The sequence below is a fragment of the Tetrahymena thermophila genome (assembly GCF_000189635.1).
Source record: "Tetrahymena thermophila SB210 genomic scaffold scf_8254362, whole genome shotgun sequence".
NCBI classification, from domain to species: domain Eukaryota; phylum Ciliophora; class Oligohymenophorea; order Hymenostomatida; family Tetrahymenidae; genus Tetrahymena; species Tetrahymena thermophila.
Genome location: NW_002476146.1, coordinates 24,764 through 50,008, shown reverse-complemented (window position 1 = coordinate 50,008; position 25,245 = coordinate 24,764). Strand labels below are relative to the sequence as shown.

The 25,245-nt window shown below is 20.7% G+C and overlaps 9 protein-coding genes across 9 annotated transcripts; 4 read left to right on the top strand and 5 right to left on the bottom strand. All coding sequences in view use genetic code 6, as the record gives it.

Annotated features, from left to right (window-relative positions):
* Nucleotides 1–1,204: 1,204 nt before the first annotated feature.
* On the bottom strand, nt 1,205–2,790 carry TTHERM_00723050 (kinase domain protein, putative; the record flags this gene model as incomplete). Its single annotated transcript, XM_001031783.2, has 10 exons — nt 1,205–1,295; nt 1,386–1,463; nt 1,516–1,599; nt 1,655–1,741; nt 1,800–1,889; nt 1,935–2,045; nt 2,087–2,176; nt 2,233–2,282; nt 2,334–2,368; nt 2,451–2,790. 10 exons carry the CDS (start codon nt 2,788–2,790, stop codon nt 1,205–1,207), a joined length of 1,056 nt encoding a protein of 351 aa, XP_001031783.2.
* A 370-nt stretch (nt 2,791–3,160) lies between these two features.
* On the top strand, nt 3,161–3,682 carry TTHERM_00723049 (transmembrane protein, putative; the record flags this gene model as incomplete). The annotated part of the gene is made up of 1 exon (XM_001470571.2): nt 3,161–3,682. The coding sequence occupies one exon, from the start codon at nt 3,161–3,163 to the stop codon at nt 3,680–3,682; it is 522 nt and encodes a 173-aa protein (XP_001470608.1).
* A 47-nt stretch (nt 3,683–3,729) lies between these two features.
* TTHERM_00723040 (LITAF-like zinc ribbon domain protein) lies at nt 3,730–5,034 on the bottom strand (the record flags this gene model as incomplete). Its single annotated transcript, XM_001031782.3, has 4 exons — nt 3,730–3,761; nt 3,854–3,963; nt 4,032–4,125; nt 4,305–5,034. The coding sequence occupies 4 exons, from the start codon at nt 5,032–5,034 to the stop codon at nt 3,730–3,732; spliced, it is 966 nt and encodes a 321-aa protein (XP_001031782.3).
* Nucleotides 5,035–5,547: 513 nt separating this feature from the next.
* Nucleotides 5,548–9,910, top strand: TTHERM_00723030 (hypothetical protein). Its single transcript, XM_001031781.2, has 12 exons — nt 5,548–6,105; nt 6,159–6,336; nt 6,399–6,572; nt 6,651–6,920; nt 6,982–7,446; nt 7,512–7,817; nt 7,881–7,996; nt 8,550–8,661; nt 8,720–8,921; nt 8,974–9,206; nt 9,263–9,388; nt 9,439–9,910. Exons 1-12 carry the CDS (start codon nt 5,702–5,704, stop codon nt 9,745–9,747), a joined length of 2,895 nt encoding a protein of 964 aa, XP_001031781.2. The 5' UTR covers nt 5,548–5,701; the 3' UTR covers nt 9,748–9,910.
* A 128-nt stretch (nt 9,911–10,038) lies between these two features.
* TTHERM_00723020 (sperm-tail PG-rich repeat protein) lies at nt 10,039–12,625 on the bottom strand (the record flags this gene model as incomplete). The annotated part of the gene is made up of 10 exons (XM_001031780.3): nt 10,039–10,155; nt 10,272–10,378; nt 10,437–10,586; nt 10,645–10,765; nt 10,819–10,914; nt 11,007–11,123; nt 11,184–11,369; nt 11,427–11,774; nt 11,989–12,044; nt 12,115–12,625. 10 exons carry the CDS (start codon nt 12,623–12,625, stop codon nt 10,039–10,041), a joined length of 1,809 nt encoding a protein of 602 aa, XP_001031780.1.
* Nucleotides 12,626–14,240: 1,615 nt separating this feature from the next.
* Nucleotides 14,241–14,959, bottom strand: TTHERM_00723010 (small guanosine triphosphatase family Ras-related in brain (Rab) family protein; the record flags this gene model as incomplete). The annotated part of the gene is made up of 2 exons (XM_001031779.3): nt 14,241–14,767; nt 14,833–14,959. The coding sequence occupies 2 exons, from the start codon at nt 14,957–14,959 to the stop codon at nt 14,241–14,243; spliced, it is 654 nt and encodes a 217-aa protein (XP_001031779.1).
* A 2,131-nt stretch (nt 14,960–17,090) lies between these two features.
* On the top strand, nt 17,091–19,256 carry TTHERM_00723000 (AMP-binding enzyme family protein; the record flags this gene model as incomplete). The annotated part of the gene is made up of 3 exons (XM_001031778.3): nt 17,091–18,754; nt 18,804–19,027; nt 19,087–19,256. 3 exons carry the CDS (start codon nt 17,091–17,093, stop codon nt 19,254–19,256), a joined length of 2,058 nt encoding a protein of 685 aa, XP_001031778.3.
* Nucleotides 19,257–19,962: 706 nt separating this feature from the next.
* On the top strand, nt 19,963–21,425 carry TTHERM_00722990 (pre-RNA processing PIH1/Nop17 protein; the record flags this gene model as incomplete). Its single annotated transcript, XM_001031777.2, has 2 exons — nt 19,963–20,268; nt 20,334–21,425. The coding sequence occupies 2 exons, from the start codon at nt 19,963–19,965 to the stop codon at nt 21,423–21,425; spliced, it is 1,398 nt and encodes a 465-aa protein (XP_001031777.2).
* A 473-nt stretch (nt 21,426–21,898) lies between these two features.
* On the bottom strand, nt 21,899–24,251 carry TTHERM_000722981 (cyclic nucleotide-binding domain protein; the record flags this gene model as incomplete). The annotated part of the gene is made up of 9 exons (XM_012800325.1): nt 21,899–21,986; nt 22,183–22,272; nt 22,503–22,592; nt 22,743–22,832; nt 23,028–23,117; nt 23,385–23,474; nt 23,758–23,847; nt 24,113–24,162; nt 24,219–24,251. The coding sequence occupies 9 exons, from the start codon at nt 24,249–24,251 to the stop codon at nt 21,899–21,901; spliced, it is 711 nt and encodes a 236-aa protein (XP_012655779.1).
* Between the last annotated feature and the right edge of the window lie 994 nt (nt 24,252–25,245).

The window sequence follows — 25,245 nt, the reverse complement described above, 5'->3', positions numbered from 1 at the left end:
ATTCTAATTTTCAATATACGATAGAATGTTAAATTTTAATATCATAAATCACATAAAAATATTAAAATAAATGCTCAATTAGAACTTGTACTTTCTATTTATAAATTTACAATAATAGTTTGTTAAAGAAAACTATCAAGTTAAATATTGACTTTATGTCTCAAATAATTCTTGTTCAATCATTGAGCTTTGCTAATTTAAATTAAATTTAAAAATATGAAATTAACTAAGGGTAATTGGAAAGAGGCAACTCTGTTTTAAATTCTATTATGTCAGTTAGTTGCGAAAATTTTATTTTTTGTAGCAATTAATCAATAGCTTTAAAACTATATTCATCTTTGAAAGCTAAGATTTAGATATCTTTAAATGATAACTCAGAGAAAATAAAAAACTTTTTTTTGATTCCCATTTAAATTTATGTTATCGAGGAGAACAATAGATTATTGGAAATAAATGATTTCTCATACAACAACTTCTATCCCTCATAAATATAAATTGAAATAAATTTTGATAAAGAACTGAAAGGAAATTTGACTTTAGAATTGAGAGCAATAGATTGGAAAAATGTATATTTAGGTTATGAGCACTTTGTAAACAAAAACTAAAAATAATACTTTATTTAATAAATTATCTAAATAAATATCCTAAAATAAGAAGATTAATAACAAAATCAAAAAACTGATTAAAAATAAATAAATTCTAAAGTTTTTTATCTATCTTTACTTATATTTAATTTTACTGTTTATTTAATAATTATAATTCTATAAGCACTTAAATTATTAAAGAAATGCTTAAAACAATAATAAGTTTATTAATAATATGATATGGATGAATAAGACGATCCTAGTTAAATTCAAGATAAAACCTAAATAGAACTTTAATAGCAAGAATAAGGAAATGATACTATTGAAAAAAATTGATAAAATAAAAAACTCAATAAAGTAAAAAGCAATAAATAATATTTTAAAAAAAAAAATTTTATTTAAAATAATAGTTTTTTCAATTTGTGGTGTTAAATTATTATATTTCAAAATTTATTTCTTAATTTATATAATTCATTTTTTTTTAATAAAATTTTGAAATAAATTAAAGTGCAAATATGAAGATTAGAAAATTAATTTTTCAATAAAATGCTTAATTTAAAATGTATTTTATAAATTAAAATTTTTTTAAATAATTAAATTATGATCATTTACTGTTACTGTCAGTTAATTAACTTAATTTAAACCATTTATTTATTTTTAAAAAATAATTTTTTAATTTTTTTTGTTTCAGATTAAATTTATCCATCTTATCTGTTTAGATAAAATAATAAAATAAATTATTTATTGCATTTCAGTAAAAAATAGATAATAGGAGAAAAGAATAATTAAAATTAAGTTTACCTTAAATCTAAGCTAAAATATTGGAGACTGAGGCTAGAAGTTAAACCTTTAACAATTTGAGGAGTAATATTACCATTGCTAAATTAAAAGGATATTTAAAATTTATTTACTATATTTAAAATATTATTACAATAGATTTAACGAAAATTGTGTCAAATTTTAGCATCCATTTAAAGAGTAGGTATGATAACTAGAATACTACACCATGCAATTACTATCATTAAAAAAAATTTAATCTTTTAGTTTTTAAAAAATAATCTATGTGTTACTTTAAAGAAAGATGAAGTTTCATTAAATTTTAGCAAGTATTTAGGTTTTAAATTAAATATTTAAGACCAAATCCAATTTCATTGTTACTATAATTTATTATTAAATATATTAAAATAATTAGCATATAAATTTTTATAATAATACTCCAAAATAAGACTAAAGCTTTGAATGCTAGGATGATTGCGAAGACCTTCGCTTAATCCTTAAATACCTTCTTCACCTATCATTAATTTACTAAAAAAACATTTAATTAGTGATATAAGTAATAAACAAACTTACTAATCAAATGTATTCTAGAATTTAAAATTAAAATAAACTTTTTGTAAATTTAAACAGCTTTTTAAAGGAATTGAAAAACTAGCAGCACCCAAAGAACCTAAGTAATTTAAACTAAAGTAAAGTTAAATAAAATTTTACTTAGTAAATATTACCTTAAATCTATTATTAACTAGGATAAATTATAGCATTTAGATATATTTTCTGCAATTGTTTTTGCCTTTTAACTTCTTATGTTTAGATAACTATTAAAATTAATAATTTTAATTAATGAAGTTTTAATCAAAAATTAATTTTTTACCTTTTATTAATGTTTAGTGTTTTTATGTAAGGAATAGTTCTTTCATTTATCTTTTAAATTAAAAAATTTAAGAGACAAATAATAATTTGAATAAGAATTACTTCTTCTGAAATATATGATCTTAGTGATTTGAAATCTAATTATTTAAATAAATAAATTTATTTATTTATTGTTGGTTTAAAAAAGATAAATTCTAAATTATATTAATAAATGATTACATTGATTGTATTCTGTTGCTTAAATTATATAATCAAAAGTTTAGAAACAATTAGAAATATCAGACAAAGAAAAGAAATCCTATCCTTATATCAAAATACCATTAGCTTTCTTGTTTTAACTAAATTTTTTAGTCTTCTTGTAGATTGAAAGTATTAGGTTTTATTTTTTATTCAGATCTTTAGCAAATAAGTCTACTGAGTAATTATCATTATTTTCATATTCAAGCTAAGTCCATTCAGATTTAGTAGTTTAGATTTTTAGCAATAATTCTTTTAAAGATTCCTTAGAGAAAATATATTCATCTGTAACTTATTGTAGGATAGAGTCAATATTACTCATTGAAGAAAAATTCTTTTATCTTTTAACAAAAAATAAATAAGATGTTTTTAATAATTAAATATATTTATTCATTTTAAATAAATTTACAAATAGTTTTAAAAGAGATCTTGTATTTAATTAAAATAGATAAAAAATAAATTTTCTCATAAGAAAAATTGTATTTACAATATGTAATAGATTAAATTTATTAATAATTTGTTTAGATATCACTTTCATTTTTAATAATATTTTAAAAAACTCTTATTTGTTCTTTTATTTAATCCCTTTTTATTTAGGATTTATCAGCAAATAATGAGATGATTTTTTCTTAAATAAATAAAATAGCAAATTGTGTTTACTTTTTCATAAATAGAGAGAATTAATTATTATCATGATTTTAAAAATAATAGATACATAAAAGCATTTGAACTAAACAAACATAATGAAATAAATAAATACTTCAAAATAATATAATTATTTAAAAGTCATTAATTAATTTATTATTAATACATTAACGATTTTTTTAAAAAAAAGAACTTTAAAATTCATTTATAAATTTTAATATAATTTCATTTACCATTTATTAACAATTTTTACATTTTATATTTTTAGTGGCACTTGCTTAATTAAATTTTTTGGTTTTAACTTAGACTCATTTATTTATTTAAATAAAAAGTGTGAGATATTACTAGTAGCAAAAAAGATACATTCATTCATTATATTGTATAATTTGCAAATCTATTTTTTCTGCTGCTTGCTTGCTTTATTTGAGAGAGACAAAATTAAATTTTATTTTTTATCTATTTTAAAGAGTATAATTAATCATTCTAAATACAATTATTTATTTTTTTATCTATTTTAATTTTATTTAATTTGTATTTCTAAATTTAAAGAATTTTTTTCTATTTTATGAATATCTTGATATAGTTACAGACTTGAAAAAGTTGATTGATTTTGAGTTCAAAATTTTTTCACGCCAATCACAAAGCCACCTTTTTAACAATAATTTATTATAAATATTTAGATTCTACCAACAATAATAAATAAATGTGATATTAATTTTTTTATATGAAATTTAATATACAATTTGGACAGTAGTGAACTGCATCTTTGCATTAGTCAAGTAAGTATGGAAAACAACAAAGCGTGCAAGTTAAAAGACAAAGAACTAGAGAACAAATACTGGTAGATTATCTGATAGATTTTTTTAAATAAATTATAATTTCACTTTTATATTAAATTTAATAAACTAAATAAATTACCCTGGTTCAAATTTTACTATTGTTTGAACAAGTTAATCGCAGTTTTTGCATCTAACCTTTGCAGGCATCCTGCCTGTAATACCTTCATTGTATACTTTTGTTATTAAAAATTGCTTAAATTTAACAGCAACGAATAAAGTGATTTTTATAATTAATCTCCAAGCTTAATTAATTTTAACAAGGACATAAAATTATTTCATTGTTGGAAAAACTTTTCTTAGCATATTAATATATATTAAATGCCTATATTTATTTTAATAAGATATTAATTACATATAACTTGATCGTCAGAATATCTGCTTTTCTAATATTGATGATGGCCAGAGTAATTGTTATCATCATTTGGGCTAAAACTAGCAGTTTGAGGCATTACATTCATTAAACTTGAGCCATTATAAGGAATTAGCTGTCTAAATTATCCTGTTTAAAGTGAGGAATTACTAACGTAGAATTATTATTGGTTTCTTTACTAGTTTTATTAGGCTATTCCTCCTCGTTCAATAGTATTTATTCTGTTATTTATATTATTTAAATTAGAATTTGTTTATGCTTGAGTTCCTACATCTTCGCTATCCTGCATTAAATCTGGCAAATTTTCATCGTTAATATTCATCGGATTGGTCCATAATGTGTTTGCTTGCTTGAACTGTTTAGTGCCTATAGTTTTTTCTGTCTTTTGATAACTTGTTTGCTATTTTTATGTTTACTCGTAAACAGTTGCTACTTATTTCGGTGTATTGACACCCTATGCATTTTTTAAATTAAAATCATTGGCGATGTCTGAGTCTCCTTCTGTTAACTCCATAATATATTTGCTAATATTTTGCTACTTTTATTTTTTGCTATTAATTTGTCTGGTCTTAATTAAGTCTACGATAGGGTTTTCACACCCTTTTTCAAATTCCTTTTCTTTTAAACAGGGATACTTTTTGAGCTTGAAATAAACGATTACTTTCTTAGCGTTAAAATTTTAATTAATTTTGAAATCAATAAATAAATTCATAAAATATAGTTTAGATTGATTATATTATTTATTGCTAATAAAAAAGAGATGATTTATTATTATCAAAAGCAGATATTTACTTAGAGTAAGTATTCCATCTAATAGATATCTCTTTAAACTTTAATAGCCTTGAAATTAACTCTTTTAGCCACTTAATTTTTTACCTTTTATTCCTAAACCCAATTCAACTAACTTAATATCAAATCATCTGATTAATTAAAATGATTTAAAAATTTATTGTAAAATCTATTCTAAAATTACTTTTTCTAATATAAGAAATTGCATTATCAATTTTTGAATCAAAACCAAACTTAAGAATATTATATTGAAAATGATTAAGGAATAATTGAGCTGAACTCTTTTGTTTGAGCATATAATAAAAGGATTTGAATACCTGAAAGTTATAAAATTGCGCTTTAAGCTTTTATTACTATCAAAAATAAATAAATAAATTAATTAATTAATTAACAAATATTCATTGATTGTTATGAATTGAATTTGATATAGTTATTTTATTTTTTATATTTTACCTATTAATTAAATATTCATATAACTTTAAAAACCATCTAAATTTAATATTATTTATTACTCACTCACTCATACAATTAAAACACTATTTAAGTCTTCAACCGATTTTGAAAAATTTATTTATGCCTTTAAAGATACAATGATTACGGTAGATACTATAAAGCACAAGAGATAAGAAAGAGTCATGAAAAGCATGACTACTACTTCTCTAAATTCCAAAAAAATTGAAATTCCAAACAATATAAGAGAAATCCTTAGATCTGTCAATAGTAGGATAGATGTAGAATAGGAAGCAAAAAGGGATGTCATTAATAAAATTGAAAATAATGAAATGAACACAATCAAATTCTATGACATAATGCAAGTTGATAATTTAGGCAAAAAGAAGGGCAAGGGAAATTTTAAATCAAGGAGATATCCTTCAGATCTTGCTCTTATTAGAGGCACAAAATTTTTTTCTAAACCTAATTACAGTAATTTTGAGTAAAGCCAGCTTAAGCAGTTAAAAAATAGTCCAGGAAAGCTTCTGCTTATGAGTGAAATGTACAACTTATTGGTTTATAAATAGAAATTTTAATTCAATTCTTTTTAATAAGCTATTCGTAGCTAGAAGAAAATTTTGAAAATGAAGATGAAGAGTATGATGGATAAAATGCTAATTAAGATGCATCTAAAATATAAGATTTTTCTAACATAAGTGTAATAAAAGGAAGGAATGCTACCTTTTTACCAAGCATAAATTAATCGAGTTTAACAATAGATGGAGTATAACATGTAAAATAACATAGTACATGATAATTATCAAGCTAAATGTTTTAATTTAATTATTAAAAAAGAAAGACACTAAATTAGAAAAGGAAATCGAGGGTCTTGATCATTGGTATAAAGGAGTTAAGTAATGGAAAAAGTAATAGGAAAAATAATAATAGGATCAGTAAACGTTGCAAACAGGAACAATTGAATAAAGCAAATAAAAACAAAGTAGATTTTTTCCTAGATCAAAATCTAGAGTAATTAATACTTAGCATTTTAATTAAAAAATTGTAATATCTTTATTTTATAACTTATATTTCTTATTAAATTTTAAGAAACTCACAAGAGAAGAATAGCAGCAACAGCAAGAAGAAGATGATAAAGAAGAACTCCTAAGCCCCAAAAAGATTAATGAAAGAATGAAGAATTTTACATAAAAGAATAAAGATAGTGTTCTTTTAATTGCAAAAAAACAGTTTGCTGAACTCCAAAACTCAAGAGAATTTTCATCTTCTTAACCAATGACTCCTGAAAGTAAAAAAATTAGCAACTCTGCTTTAAATAACAGCAGGATAAATTTAGTCAACTTGCTTAAAAATAATCCAGTATGGTTATTATTTTTTAAATAAATAAATATATCGAATAATTATTAAATTCTTTATAAAGAGTTCAGATGAAGATACAAGAAAAAATAGCTAAAATTTTAGATAAAGAAGCGATAGCATAAAAGATATTTTTTCTAATGTAGTTAAAGAAATAAACGAATAAACTAAAGTTGATGACATACCTTCCAACATAAGAGATATAAAAAATACTGTTTTAAAATACGTAAATGATGTACCTAATCTCCATACAAAAGAGGACAGTGCATTTAAAAAAGAAGATTTAACACCTGAAGGTATAAAACGTATTCTACAAACTTTTTATTCGATAGATCCTGATAATGAAAGTACAATGAATATGGTTGAAAAAGCTAAAAATTATGAAAAAATATCTAATCTAGTTGAGCAAAAACTGCTTGAAAATTTAAGAGACTCTGAAGCACTCATAACTAACAAATCAAATACAGTCAGAATTCTCCGCTTAGAGAATCATACAATTATGAAGAAAATGAGATAAATTAAGGAGTTAGTAAATATTTTTTGCTATTGCTTCTTTCTATTTAAATAAAACTGAATAATTTTTTTAACAAATAGTCAGCAAAATTACAAGCAGATATTAAAGAAATTACTGTACCTAACTAAAATAAAGAAGAACAATTATTAGACCCTACAGTTTAAAAAGCACCAGATATAAAAAAGATATCATTAGATTCTTAACCTAATACACCAATGCTCCCAAATAAAAAAGGGATGAATTTAAGCAATATGACTACATCTAATAGATCAGCTTTAATTGAAAGTGTCATGGCTCATACAAGTAGAATACATGAAATAGAAAGAGAAAACTAGATTCTCAAAGAATCTTATTAAAAATTTGAATTAAAATAACACTATAACTCTGTACATAAAAAAAACTTAAACAAATTTATAAATTATTTATTTATTTAAAAATAATTTAATTAGGAAATAATTTAAAGTATTGAAGATTAAATAAATCAAAAAAGAAAAGATTTTAAGTAGCTCACTAAAGCAAAAAGAACTTTCTTGTATGAAATCTTAAAATATGGAAAAGACAGTAGGTAATTTATTATTTTAGTAATTTATAATAAATTTTGCAACATAAAGGTATATAAATGCTTATTAAAAAATACTAGAAAAAAGTATTAAATTTCTAAAATCAATTTTATTATGTTTAAACTTTAAAACAAAATATTTTGGTCAAAATGTAAGTTTGATCTAAAAAAATGTTTAAAAGTCTAATTAATTTTTAATGAATAAAAAAATATAGAGACTTATTATTTACATTTTATTAAATTTTTTAATTTCTTAAAATAAAAACCTGCATTTAAAATTAAATAATTTTCAAAAAAATGAGTATTTTCATAACTTAAAAATATAATTAAAAAATTTTCTAATAAATTAAATATTGATATAATATACCATATCAGTATCAAAAATAGTAAAGTTATTTATATCTATTTAAATAATATTTTTTATCAAATTATCAAAAAAATTATATTTTTTAAATATATAAAAATATCATATCATTTTATAATATAAAAGAATAGCTTTTTTTGAGATTAATTCACTTTTATATATAAAATTTAAATATACATTTATCATATTTAATAGAAATGAAGGACTATCTTGGATTATTAGGGCTATCTAAAATTTAGGAGAAAAAGTATTTGACACACATTTACCTGATTTTCTAGATAGTAAGGCTAAGGATTTCTTACTTTAGGTATTTAAGTTATTAATTAAGAAAATGACAATTAATTTTAAAAAAATTAAATGATTAGAAATCTTAGAAAATATAGGAGATTTAGGAAATATAAACTCTTTAAAACGTATCTCTTGATATTTATAAGACAAACATGTCAATTAATGACCATATGAAGACTGTCGATATGCCTGATTAAACGATTGGAGATGTTTCTATGATAGGAAACCAAAATAACATCTCAATTCTTTCAGGGCTTAACAAATCATAGCAAAATAACTGTAAATTATTTTATAATATACTTTGTTTATAATTTTAATTATATAATAACAGTAACTCTTCCATCGATTAAGCAAAATGATAACTCTAAATTCAATCAAAGTTTTAGTTAAGTTAATGTAGAGAAAATTAAACATGAAGAAACATTAGATTTAAGAAAGAAAATAATGACTAACTTGCATTAAATGTTTGAGGGATTAAGCTCAGAAGAGTTAGGATCTCTTGAAAAGACAATTGACTAACTTCATGCTACTAAGCTTACTACAAATGATATTATTTATAATGAAGTAATAAATTATTTTTAGTTAGTTATCAAAATAATTTTTAAAATTTAATTAAAAAGACAAAAAAGAAAATAAAAACACTTCTTAATACAAGTATGCCTGACTTAAATAAAAAGAACTAAAATTCATTCAACTCGTAAACATAAAATTAGCAGCCTTCTGCTAATATTACTAATTTCTTGGACGTAATTAAAAATAATATTTTTCATCAATTTATTAAATATTTTATTTATAGAATTTAGAGCATGAACAGATTAAGCTAAATCATAAAATAGTACTTTATGAAAATAGCACAATGCTAAATAAATATGATAGCAGAGAGCAATTTATATAAGAATATGAGCTGCTTTCAAAGCGTTTGAGAGAAAAAGAAAAGTAACTAAAATAGTTAGAAGACAAAGAATTAATTAGAGTAATTAAAGAATATGATTATAAAAACTATGAAAAAAGATTTGGTGTAAAATGTGGGTTAGTTTTATCAACACTTTTAGGAAGTGTGCGTGCCGATAGAGAAATTATTAAAAATGGTATGAACAAAAGATGAAACTTTATAAAATATAAAACAACAATTCTAAAAAATAATATGCAATAAATATATTTTTAATAAAGCTTTGAATTTTTATATTTAAAATCTTAGTATTAATTTCTTCTTTGAAGTTGATAACATTTTCTGTATGTTTAATTAAAAACTAACTAATTATCTCTTTATTTTGAAAGGTTTTGTATTAAAAGAGTTTTAATTATTTTATGTTTTGCTTTAGGCTCTTTGGTAATTTCTAATAAATATAATTTTTAATTTTTCTAATTTAGTAATAAGATAATCTAATTTTAGATATCAGATTTCTGCAAATAATATATTAAATGTTCTTTTATTCCAACTCTATTGAAGTTAATCGTAATATTGTCCAGGAGCAACTTTACTATTTTGTTTTGAAGCAATAAATCTTTTTTGCTTTTTTTTAAAAAACAAACAGTAAATTTTATGAAAATTATTTTAATTAAATTTATTTAGATTTGTTAATTAAATTTGAATAAATTATGTAGAAATTTCAATTTTAAGTAATTTACTTTGCTTCCAAAAGGAGCAACTTATTTAGGTTTCTTTTTATATAAATCTGAGATATGCTTATTACTTGTTATTGGAACTCCATCATCAAAATCATCATCATCGTCTTCTAAATTAATTAATAAAGAAATAAACAAAACATTTTTATTTGATTTAGATAAAATTACTTTTAACAACTTTAGGTTCTTTAAATCTTACTTCTCCTGAAAGGAAACCAGGCTTTTTGACAGCTAACTCAGGATCGTCTTCATCATCTTTTTAAACTTTCTTTTTGATATCATAAGCATCTATATTGTATTAACCTGGAGGAGGAACAACTAAGTAATTATTAAAAATATGTTATAACTTACAAAATAAATTATTTTAATAATTTACCTTTTTTCTTTTCTGCTAAGCCATCTCTTTTTGTTTTTGATATAAATATTGAATTGGGTTTGACATCTTCGTTTTCTTTTTCTATGATGGGATCTAAATATTAACCTGGTCCTGGTATTTCCTTTTGAATTTAATTTATTAATTTATATATTATTGAAAAAGAAAGTAGTTTACTTCTTGTTAAAAGCTTTGGTTTTTAAATCTTCTTTCGGTTGAACCGAAATTACCTCTATAACCTCTTTAAATTCTATATATCAATCTATCTTCAAACTAGGTTAAATTAATTAAATTACCATTAAAATAATTTACTATAAATACTATTTGTATGATATTGAAAACTTGATTTAAATAAATATAATTACAGTATTTCTAGGTTCATATTAGCCAGGACAAGGCTTAATTTCTTAAAATATTTTAGTTTCAAATCTTGTATTCGATGAACCAAATGGGACTGTTTTATTTTAAATGGCTACATTTTCCTTTTATTAAAATAAACAATTTAGAAACTAATATTTATTTTTTTAATTATAATTTATTACAACTTTTCCAAGTTTTTCTACCATAATTGGATTATATTATCCTGGGCCTACAATTATTTCATTTTTAACTTGCTTGAATCTTTCTGATCTTGTTCCAAAATATTAAAATTTTTCTGGTTTTCCAACAGTTTTGATAGAACTCATAGTAGATTCGTTGTGATAATATCCAGGACCTGGAGTAGCATCCTAATTTTTAGAATAAATTTTAATATTTTTAATACTTTAACTAATATAATAACTTACCTCAATATACTCGAATTCTGAATCGCTGTCATCTGGCTCAGAATCATTCTATACTTAATAACTTGTGCTCATTATCGATTTATTTTTTGATGATAAAAATGAGTTAGCTCTTTCTCCCCTCCTTTGATCTCTATTACTTTTAGAGCTAAAAACGTGTGACTATTTAAGTTTATACAAAGGCCCTTATGAAAAATAATTTGTTTCGTAACTTCCAGGTCCAACATAACAACTTGTATCTAATTTTTCAGAAATTCCAGTTTTATTAAGATTTTAATTATGCCATGATACTCCTCTAATTCTAGAAGGTTTATCGAATGTTCCCTTAACATCGTAGCATCCTGGTCCCAACTAATAATTAGTGATTTAAAACAAATTTATATTACAATAGAAAACATTTTTTATCAAAATTATATATTTGATTTAGGATTTAATATTTATTAGGGACAAATATTAATTTTTAACGATTGCAAATCTCAATCAAAATTTAATTGCTAAAACTCTTTAAAAACCATCTTTGTTTGCATAATTTAGTAATTAAAAGGAATAAAAAAATACTAATTACTTTTTTATCTGCATCAGCCATGCTATTATTCAATTAGTTTAATTCAAGCTAATTATCTTTATGTTAATAAATAAGATGATTAAATATTTAAGACAACATTTATTGAATGAATGAATAAATAAATACTTTCATTTTCAGTATATCCATATTATTGTTATTTTCCTGGTATAGAAGGAATGCTACTGTATCTATTTATCTACATTAAATGATCAATAACACTTTTAGGTTTTCCTTGCAATTTTATACCTCCTTTTACTTTCCTTCTGTTAGCCTTTTCTATTTCATATGCACCAGGCCCAGGAACTTCTATTTTATCTTCGTTTTGAAATCTGTGTTGCCTATTTTTAAAAAACGAAGACGGCTTAGGAATTTCAATAACTTTAATTTCCTCATCTGGGCTGGATATAACAACTTTTTCATGATTATTTGACTAAACATTATAGTAGCCAGGTCCAGGAAGTTATTCTTTAACTTTAACTTCTAAATTCACTCCCTTAATAGAAGTACTATTAAAAGGCCTTAAATTCTTCTAAATGTTGGTTTAAGGAGGAAATAAATCAATATATGCGCCAGGTCCTACTATATCTGCAGTTTAGCTTCTGTTATCTTTTCTAGGTGCTTTAAAAACAAAAGCCATTTGTATCTTTATCTGAAAAAATAAATTTGATTTTATTAATTAGTTAGGCACTAGTGATCAATAAATATTGTCAATATTTGATTTATAATTTAAGAATATTTGTTTGTGATTTTTGATTACTTTGAAAAATTATACTTCAATAATAATTGGCTAATCTTTTCTTTTATTTTCAACGAAATTTATTATAATCATAGGCAGTTTATAATATTTTTACAAATCATAAATACTTTCATGCCATCAAAATAAACACAATAATAGTAATAAATAAAGTTTTTAATCATTTTAAATCATTCAAAGTAGCACTTTGCTAAAAATTATATAAAGTGTATATAATAAGACATTATTATTTTTAATTAATTTTTATTGAGTATATTTAATACGTTGCAAGTATGTATGACATTATTTTCAATTCAAATAGTTTGTTTTTTATATTCAATTAAAGATTCCTTTTATTATTTTTATAATTTATATTAAAATAAATCTATTTTTTAATGAACATATTTAATTTAACTTGATCCACCTCTAAATAGATACTATCAATTAGGAATTATGTGAACTATATTCTAATTAAATTATTATTATTTTATCAAATTAATATTATTAATTTGTTAGATTACCATTAAAGATTTTAACAATTCCTTTTCATGATTTTAGTTTTTTAAATAATTAATATTGATAAAATTAACTTTAATTGATTATTATTTTTTTAATAACAATTTATTATGATATAATTTTTGTTTTTCTTTATTTATAAATCTAATATGGCCAATCTTTGAAATAAATACTTAATTCTTAATATAAATATTTATCTTAATTAAAAGCAATTAATTTTATAATTTTTTTAATTTATCAAAAAATCAAACATAATTGGTATTTATAATATTTTTTTTGCTCTTTATTTTTCAAATTATAATTTAAAATTAATAAATGAATGTATTTTAAATTTTTATTAGGGATTTAAAAAATAAGAGTTAAATATAATTTTTAGTACTTTAAATTATATTTATTCTTTTATTTATAAAGCTTATAAAAGAATAAAATTACATTATCAGAAATAAATAATGTAAAAGTACTAATTTAATTCAAAAAAAAGTTAATAGCAATAAAAAATTATATTAAACCTCATATTTAATTTTTACTTCTTCATTTCAAACTTAGCAAAAATAATTATAAAATAAATGATAGACAGTAACAAGTTATATGATTTTTTATGTTAGGATCATTTCAAATTATTTATAAATCATCATCAAGTCAATAAATCTTTGACTATTTATAAAAGAATTTTAATGGTGTAAGGAAAATTCTTGATCAGTGATATAATAAATATTTTGTCATAAAGGACGGATTTTAGATTGCTTATTAAGAAAGCAAATAAATTTCAACATATGGATATATTTGAATTAATAAGATTTAATATTTAATAATTAACTATATACGCAAATTTAATACTAAAAGAGAGAAAATTATTATTTATTTATTATAAGAGAAACATTAATATTATAAGGAATCATTCATTATTTTTTGTTTTTTAGTTTTGTTTATAATCTTGTTTTTAATTCTATTATCTCTACTGGGATTAATTGAATCAATATTTTTTTTATTATACCAAAATTCTTCAACTTGAGCAGCATCCCTCTTTTTTTTACTGAGGTTTTTGTGATTAATTTTATTCTATAAGAGAAATATTATTGTTTGGAGTATTATCAGTTCCTACGATTGATTGCTTTTTTAAGATTTCTTCGATTATATAATTGAAGGTATCTTTTACTCCTATATCTGCTTTAGAAGATGTTTCAAAATATTTTAGACCCTTTTCCTTCACATATTAATTTATTTCTTCATCACTTACAGCTTTAATTGGGTTGTTTTTTTCATCATATTTCATACCCTTTAAATCACATCTGGTTGATATAATTACCTTAATGACATCCTAACCTAGTTAGTTATTGAGATCATTAAAGTAAAAATCAAGTTTACGTAATGACTCAATGTTATTAATATCAAAAGCAAGTATTGCAGCACTTGTATTTCTATAAAACTGACTAATTAAATTTTAAAATTATGGCTATCCAGCTGTATCCCATATTTCTAATCTTATCTACTCGCTTTTGTATTTAACTTATTTCACAAAGAAATCGCATACTTTCAAATATAAAAAAAAGTGATTAATATTAGCTATTAGAAACTATTAATGAATTATGGATTACAAACTGTTGAGTTTGGGACAAGGTACTTTCCATTAACATAATACTAAATGAAAGTTGATTTGCCAATTCCTCCTGCTCCAACTATAATAATCTTTGTGTTAGATGAACTAGACTAATGATTGTTCATTTGAATCTTCAAAAATGACTTAATAAAATCCTAAATAATTTCTTTTCAAATATTTATAAATTAATTAAATAAATAAATTGTAATAATGATTTGCTTTATAAAAATATATTTCATAAAATCTATAAGCAAATAACTATTTATAAACAATATTTTACTTAATTATCTATCTGATAAAATACAATTTTATAATTTATAATTTCAATACAAAAGCAATTGACATGTTAATAAATCTTAATTGATTGATTATTTTTCAACTATTTATATTTGGAAATTTATATATATCCTTCACTCTCTTCAAAATTTGTAGGTTAAATAAAATAAATTTACCCAATAAAATTATTCTATCATTAATATTACCTGAAAAAGTATATTTATTCTAGTATTTAACAAATATTTTCCAAATAATATTTAAATTATTAAATATTTAGTGAGAAATAATCTATAAAAATTATAGAATTCATTTATTTTTATTTAAGGGGACCATCTGGTGATCAAAAAATAAAGTTGCTTAACAAAATAAGCTTTCTTTAATCAATTAACTAATAAAATAAAAATAATACTTGTTTTTGATGAATTATTGGGTTTCTTAAGATTTTACAATTTAAATCAAATTCCATTCTTTTTTTTTATAATATGTTATGATTAATAAAATTAATTTTTTAAAATTGAAAGCCAAAATATATTTCAAAATAACTAATTAATTAGACCTTATTTTAATAGAGCAAACGTATATTTAAGATAACAATCAAAATTTAAATTTATAAAGACAAAAAATTAATTTTTTAAATCAAATATATTTCTTTTTTAATGATTAATTTCAAAATTAATTAAGCTACTAAATTTTAAATAAACTCAATTTTGTCAGCATCTTAATTATTATTTAGTTGTAATTATCAAAAAACTTTTAGATATCTTCAAACTAATTAACCAGTTGGAAAAAAGATCTCCATCTATTAAATTTTATTTATATTTCCTATATATTCAAAAAGATGATCAATTAATTTATTCTTGAATTTAATTTTTTTCACTAAAATGTATGAAAAATGTTTTTAATTCAAGATTAAATGCTTAATTATAAAAATTTAGATTTCTCTTCAAAAAATTAAATCTTTGATTAAAACTTTTTTATTTTTTTTGTTTATTTAGGCTTGAAACTAATTTCGAAACATTTTTTTATTATTTTTAAATTTTCTTTTAATTTATAAAATAATATTTATTATTCTAAGAATAGTATAGGTTTTTATATCAATCTATAAGTCTAAATAACTTAAATACATTTATTTGATTAATGCATCAATAGATTTAAATTTTTTTTATTATTTTTGCTATTTAATAATTAACTTTAGTGATGTTTAAATGATAAAAATAAAAGAAAAACTAGAAAGCTGGAATAAATATTTGATAAATTCAATTATGAAATTTAAATATTTATTTTATTTATTAAGGCTTTTTAAGATTGGATGAGAAAAAGTGTAATTTAGAAATAATTAATAAAAAATTTTTAGTTTGAAAAAGTCTTTGTAAAAAAGTGTAATCACATAAGAAATGTAAAAATACAATTCTTTAAAATTAGAAATAATTTTTAAAGTTAATATAACTTTCTTCCTCTTCATTCTAATTTAAAACACACATGTAATTGCTAATTTAACTTTAAAATATTCATTAAAAATACTCAGTAAATGAAGAAAGAAAAAAATTTTTTACACTCTAAAAAACTTATTAGGTTCTTCTATTTTTATCAAAATTATCACTTTAATGATTATGAATAATAATTAATTGATAATATTAATTAAGAAGTCTATATTTTATGAATTTGTTTATTTATCTATTTTTATGTATTAGTTGTCTTGGAATTATTTTTATTATTTACCATTCAATTTTATGAGTATTAATTAAATAAGATCAAAGAATAGCTTGAATGTTGGAAAAGTATTTAATAAAATAAATTATAAAATTGAAATCTTTGTTTTGATTGTTAAAAGCTTTTAAAATTAATGTTGAGTGAGTAAAAGTGTAATTAAGAAATAATTGATTTTAAATTCTTAATTAATTTGGTAGAACATCAATAAAAAAGAGTAAAAAAATACAAATAAAAAATATAAAGAAGAAGAAGAACAATTTAAGTTAAAACATGATTTTTTCAAAATTAGATTTATTTTCTTCTCCGTTCTCATTTAACACAGGTAATTAATAAATGAAGAGAGGAACTCTATTTGGGACAATCACTACATTTGGTGTTTTAATTGCTACATTGTCATATTTTATTTACATAATTTAGTAATATGCTACTAATTAAATAGATCCTGTGTTTAGATCACAAAGCCTAATCAATCGTACTTTGATTGAGACTCCCCTAAGCAGTGATTTAGTTGGATTTAGGTTTGAGATGGATAATTCTTCTAAGCAGTAAATCTCTTAAGACAAGACCTATTTTGTTTATTTAGCCTTCTTTGAGTATATTTCTTCTGATCTCAATTTATTCATACCTCTAAATGTGATTGACTGCACGAATTCTAATCTTTAAGGATTCAAATGTTTAGATTTTACAAGTGTGTAAAATTATACACTGCTTCTCAATACAAATTAGAATAGGAAATCTACAATACAGATAATGACATATGGTTGTTTAGATATTGATAAACTAAAGACATATGTCCCTGATAATTGTGCAAGCCAAGCAGAAATTGACAAAATGGTGAATGGAATAAACTCTTTATTAAGGCTTAAACTCTATACTTCTCAGTATAACACAGTTACTTAAAGGAGAGAAATTAATTATAGGAATGCTTATGTCTATACAGTAGCTAACCAATAGATAGTAACTCAACTGAAAACATAAAATTAAAATACTTCTATTAAATAAGGTTTAATAGTGCAATCAGAATCAACCTTTTTTTCTCCAATTTAATACTCTTAATCAGATTAAAATATTGACAGATAATATGCTCTTTAGTAAATTGGGGCTGGGGGATACACTTTAGTAATATTAATGTTAGATGAAATAATTTAGCATATCCAAATTCAATATCCTACTTTACCATAAATCCTTGCACTTGTAAGTGGAATTTTTACCTTATTAATGCTGATAGGAACTTTTGGTAGAATGGTTTCACAAAATTCCATTAATAAAGATTTTTTCATACTCTTCCTTAAATATATTTACCAAGACAATTATTTGTAAATTTTAAAGGCAAATAATTATTTCTTCAATAATGAAAATTAAGAAATTGTAATAAATTAAGATTAATTTATAATTGAAGATCAAACTCCTAAAAGAAATCTGTAAGAAATAAATAATGAAAAATAATAATAGAATTAATAAAAAATTTCGCTTCCACTATTTTACAGTAAGCAAAAAACAGCTATTGAATTAGAATAATTTAATAATACAAACTAGGAAAATATAGAAAATTTATTATTTCTCTAAAGCAATACTAAGACATCTAATAATTCAATTCCTTAAGATTTTAACGAAGAAAGTATATTTAATCAAAACAGCTAAAATAAGTAAAATTCAAAGAATATTGAATTTTAAGAACCAAAATCTATGATTTAAGTATCATAGATTAATTAATAAAATGATCTATAAAAGCTGAATTTACCTCTTAGTGTTACTTTAAATGCAACCTTGAAGTAGTCAGCAACAAATAAAATTAAAGAAAAAAATATTTTTCTATCTAAAGATAAAAATGCTTTAGATGGGGGTGAGGAGCATGTGAAACTTATGAAAAATTTAAAAGCCATTTAAGATTCTAATTCATTTAGCAAGATACAATAAAACTTAAACAAAATAAAGTAAGTTATTTCAATATATTTAATACTCATAAATATAATTATTTTTTAGAAAATAAATGCAAGCATCAAAAGAATATTAAGTGTAAAAAGTTGATTACTAAATAAGGAAAGACTTGAACATCTTTAATTTTATAAAAGATATAATATTGATAAAAAAAGCTATAATGATGCTACTAACAAAAGATTAACTAGCAGCTCTTCACCTAGTAGGATGCTCTTCGAGTTTTCTTGAATTAAATTTGAGTAGCATTAATTGTAATATCAATTAATATGGTAAATTATTATATTTTTTAAATAAAATAAAAATTAATTTTAATTTTTTTTGAATTAAGTATAAAGCAAAAATTTAAGTTATTATGAAATACAAACGGCAATCTTATAATCAGAAAAATTCCAAAATGATTTTGTCTAGGAATTTCTATCTAGATGTTCTAGTGAATCAAATTTAAGCAAAATTGATTAGAGAATTATATCCTCAATCAAAAAATGTCATTAACTTTGATATTTTATAAAAAAATAATAAATAAATAAATTTTTTGCACTATTGAATTAATTATTTTATGTTAGATTATTATTATTTAAACAAAGTTATTATTTTAGAGTTTAATAAACTGTATTATGTCAATGTCTCAATAAAATAAAAAATAAAAAAACTTCTTAGCTAATATTATTTAATTTTTCTTTTTTTGTTTTCATCTGATTAATGTAAATTAATTTACTGATTTTAGTTTTATAATATATTTTAAGCTATTTATTTTAGTAAATCTAAATTTTTACTATTTCAATATGTTTTTAAATTGAAGTTTTTATAGCCATTATTTTTTTAATTTAATAACTTCAAAAAAAAATTAATATTATAAAACCATTTAGTTAATAAAATAATTAAAAATTATTATGTTAATGTTAATTATTTATTTCTAAAAATCAATTTATCATTTGATTCGGAAGTTTTTGGTTTTCATATTAGTATTTAATAATGTATAAATTATTCATACTTTTTATAGAATATTCGTAAATAAAACTATTACATTAAAAAATTAATAATTTTGTATTTAAAGCATTTAAATTAAAAATTTACTTAGAATTAAATTTGCATAAATTTAAAAATTAATTAATTAATTGATAATTTTAAAAATTTAGAATTTGGATATTATTAAATAAAGATCAAGTTATACAAATAAATTAGCTTAGTAACTAACAATAAATAAATGGACGGTTCTTTAGGAAAAGGATTGCTTAATTAGATTGCAGGATCTATGGGAGGATTAAATAACGATCAATTAAAGCAAGCAGAGAATATTTGGAAAATGTTGGATGATTTAAGCGAAAGTAATCCTGAGGGATATAAAAACTTTGTTAAAAATAATTTACAAAATGGTTTTGAAGAGATAAAAAAAGAAAAGGATGAGAAAATTAAAGAGTTAAAGGTTAATGCAGATCCTGCTTTTTTACTCAAGATGTAAGCTACTCTCTAATCGTTTAAGCTTAAAAAAGAAGAACATCCTCTTTATGAAGTAAAATTTTATTTTTATATATTGATAAAAATATTTATATTCTTCTTAATTATTTGTAACTATAGTCTTTAAGAGTTGTAGGATAGGATTCAAAAAAGAAGCTTGCTGACATAAAAAAATCAATAGATAAAGAAGTTAAAATTTATATTAATGTTTTAATGAGTAACAGAGTTAGAGCTCCCATTAATGATTAAGGAAAAGAAATAGAATCTATCAAATAAATGGAGGAATGGAAAGTAATTCCTTATTCAGTTTAAGAACCAGAGCAAAGGAAAAGCGAGTCTTTAGGAAATATGGTTTATTTTTATAATTTTGTAATTAATGATGAAGTATGCAAGATGATGAGTGGAGCTCCTCCTTTGACTGAATAGCTTGTCACTTTTGTCATTGAAAAAATGAATAACTGCTTAAAAGAACATAGAAATCCATTATTAAAACTATATAATTATATGGAAGATAATGAAATCATTCATTATTAAATATCTAAAATGTCTGTAGTTAGACACAAGTCTAAAAAATTTAAATTAGCTGATAAAAAATAGAGGTAAATACCTCCAATTTTGCTAGAGCCAGAAGCTGATAGATAATTTGATTTATAAAAGGTCAAGCAAGAAATATAAATGAAAAAAAATGCTGCTTTGTCATAAATGCAGTAGGGAGCTTAATCCGAAAATTTACAATAATCATAGGCCAATTCTATTTAAAATGTTGATGACTTAAAGAAAAGATAATTAGAAGATGAGAAATCAAAAGAGATGATAAAAGAATAAGTTCTAGACGGATTAAAAATAGTAAGTAAAGAAGATAAAGAAAAAAAAAATGAAAAATAAAAACCTAAAAAAGTACTGATTTAAGAAATTGAAACTAAAGAAGTACCAAAAACTGCAAAATAGATATTAGAAGAATAAGTTGAAAAACCTTCTTATACTCTCAAAGAGCTTACTGAGTCTATTTATTTGGAGTTTTTACTGTTTAAAGCTAACTCAATAGATGATATGATTCTTGATATTTCTGAAAAGAAAATTAAATTAGAAGTTCCTTTAGTATATAAACTTGATTTGCCTCTTCCTTGCAAAATAGATACAGAACAAGTTTAACCAAAGTGGAGTAAAAAAACTAAAGTTTTAAAACTTACTTTATTGAAAGTATAAAACTGAAAATTAACAAAACTCTTTTATTTAAAAATGTTATTAAGTTGGTAAATATTTCAATTTAATATTTTAGTAATTTATGTAACATTTATTATTTATTTATTACTAATAAATTATCAAGGCTTGATAAAATAAATATTTACTATAACTTATTTATTTTTGCTTTTATATCAAATATAAATAATACCCAAACCACAAAATACTAGCAATTAATAAAAGCTTTGATTATTTTGGGTGAAAGCTCAGGGTAGAGTTTAGAGGAATTACTATATTTAAGTATATTTAGTTTTTATATTTTCTTTATTTAAGAAGCGATCTATTAACTTACCAAATATGATATTTATAAATGTAAGAATAATAATAAAACTATCTCTTTTTTTAAGTTAAATTATCTGATTACAGAGTATTATAAAATAAAACATATTATATAATATTAAAATATTTTTATATTTATTCGTTCTTTTTTATTCATTTTTTAATCACCAAATTTCTAATTGTAAGGCAACTAATCTTTTTGATTTGAGACACTTTACTTTCAATTATTATTCTTAATTAATTTCGTTACCACTTTTAATTTAAATTAATTTAAATTACTAAAAAAATTAAAAGAAAGAAAGTTTTAAAAAAAATATTATATTTTAAAGAAATAAAAATATTTGCATAATAAAAATGAAAAGAAAAATAAACCAAATAAATTCAAAAATTATTTTGTTTGAATTCATTTTTATATTTTCATAACACAAAACAAACAAACTGATATTACCAAAGATAAAGCGTTAATTTTGAGAGATTAGTGCATTTTCCTAAACCATAAACTAAGCCAGAAGCACCCTCATCGCCAATATAATTAGACCTATTAAATATTGAAGAAAAAATATTTACATATTTATTTAGTTAGAAGGAAATAACTAAGAAAATGTATGAAATAATAAGAAATAGATTAATAAAAAGCAAGCAGAATAAAAAAAGAAAAAATTTTCAAATAAAAAGCTTATAAATAAATTAAAATAGTTAGTAAATGTTATAAATTCATTTTTATTAAAAAATATCATAATCCAAAATAAATAAATAAACTATTTTTACCCAAGATCAAGTGTCAAATTTTAGAGTTTAGTGTACTTTTCAAAATCCGAACCTAGGCCTATAATACCTTCATCACCAATAGTATTCCAACTTATTTAAATTTTAAAGAAAAAATATATTTAATTAAAAGAAAAATAAATCAAATAATAATCTAATAAATTAAATAAATAAGATATTTTGTTTTAAATTTATTTTTATATTCAAAAATATCACAATCAAAAACAAATAAATTGTTTCTACTCAAGAAAAAGCGTTAAATTTGAGAGATTAATACACTTTCCTAAACCAGAACCTAAGCCTGATGCACTTTCATCACCAATTTAATTATACCTTTTTAAGTATTGTATATAATTAATTATTTAGTTAGAAGTAAAAAAATGAAGGCAAAATATGGAATAATAAGAAATTAATTATAAAAGTAAAAGTTGAAAATGAGATAATGAATTAAATTAATAAAAAAGAAGAAGTTTTAAATTCATTTTTATATTAAAAATATCACAATCCAAAACAAATGAAATTTTATACCCAATATCAAGTGTCAAATTTAATAGATTAGTACACTTTCCTATATCAGAACTTAAGCCTAAAGCACCTTCATTATTAATTTGATTAGATCTTTTTTAATATTGATGAAAAAATAAAGAGTTAATTATTTAGCAATATAAAAAAAAGAAATCAATTAATTTAATAATAAAAGCAAAAGTTTAAATGAAAAATGAATTAAATTAACAAAGAAAAAAAGTACAAGCAGAAAAAAAAATAATAATAAACCAAATAAAAAGCTAATAATAGTCTAATAAATATATTTAAAGAATTATAATGTTTTAAATTTAACTTTATATTAAAAAATATCACAATCCAAAACAAATAAATTGTTTTTACCTAAGATCAAGAGTCAAATTTGAGAGATTAGTGCATTTTACTAAAGCAGAACTTAAGTCTAATGTGCCAATTGCACCAATTTAATTGTGACTTTTTAAATATTAAAGAAAATATATATAAAAATATTTTTTTTATTAAAAGGAAAAAATGAAGACAAAATATGGAAGAAGAATAAATGAAATAAAAAAAAAATTTTAAAAAGAAAAAATGAATTAAATTAAAAAACAAAAAAAACATACACACACACACAACAGAATAAATAAAAAAAATAAACCAGATAAAAAGCTAATAAATAAATTTAAAGAGTAATAATGTTTTAAATTCATTTTTCTACTAAAAAATATCACAACCCAAAAAAATAAACTGTTTTTACCTAAGATCAAGAGTCACATTTGAGAGATTAATGCACTTTCCTAAACCAGAACCTAAACGTGAAGCATTATCATCACCCATTTAACTATACCTTTTTAAATATTCAAGAAAATATAGCTAATTATTTAGTTAGAAGGAAAAAATGAAGAAAAAATATCAAATAATAAAAAATTAATAATTAAAAATCAAAATAAAATTTGAGTGAAAATTAAGTTTAAATAAAAAAAATATTGATTTTAATAAAAATGAATTTAAATGAGAATTTATAAAAAAAATTTTTTAAAAAATAATTTGAAATTAAATTTAAATAAACATTAATAATAGTAATTAATAATATTATTAATAATTTAATATACCTCAGAGCAATGTGGAGAACCTAATGAGATTAAAGAGAAGATTTTATAAACTTTTTTTTATTAATAAATAAATTTAAATAAAACCTATAAAAAAATAAATATTTACTTCTTCTAGATTGTCAAAATACTAGGATATCATTTATTATTTATTTTTCAAAATTATTTAATAGCTATTAATTTATGGAAATTTTATAAATTATAAGTATATTAAAAAATTAATTTACTTTTATTTCAAATTAATTTGGGTAAAAAGAATAAAAAAAATTATAATTATTATCAAATTTCAATTTACAAATTTACTTTTATGAATAAATATCACAAAAAAGTTAGTGTAACGCTCTTTATTAAATCTTAATATTTCTTTTTAAAACCTATACTTTAAAATTTAGTAAGAATGATAGATTAAGATGTTGAAAAAATGTAGTAATTAAACTAATTTTGATAAAAATTAATTTTATTTAGTAGATTTTTCAACTCTAATGAGGGGAGGAATATTTATATTTATTAAAATAAATTTAGAATCTAATGCAAAAAAAATGAATAAATAAACATTTTTTATTTTTATTCTGGTTTGCATAAACCAAAAGGTATTTTAATACTTATTCAAGTTATTATTTTTTTTAAAAATATCTCTAATTATTATCAAACCCATTAGCTTTATTCCAAGAACATAATATTTATAACTATCTTAATAAATTTTTAATTTTATTAAACATTTTATAATAATTAACATTAATTAAAAAAATTAAAAAACTATTTATAATATATTGCAGATCCTGAAATTAAAATATTAAATTATTATCATTTTAATCTTATTTTGTTCATTTTATGAAATTTAAAAAAATTCTATCCTTAATTTAAAAAAAATATCATTATTTCAAGAATCTAGTAAATATCTTTAACAATAGAATACAATTTTAAATTTCTTCTTTTATATTTGGAAAATGCTTCTAATTTTTATAATTTGAGGATGTTTTTATTTTAATTTTTGATTTTATTAATTACTCCTTATTTTATATAAATTCTAGTTTTTATTACTGAATTAATAATAATTATAATTTATCATATCTATTATTTTTTAAAAGATAATTAAAAAGACAAAATTAATTAGAATTTTAACTAGAATTCAAAAA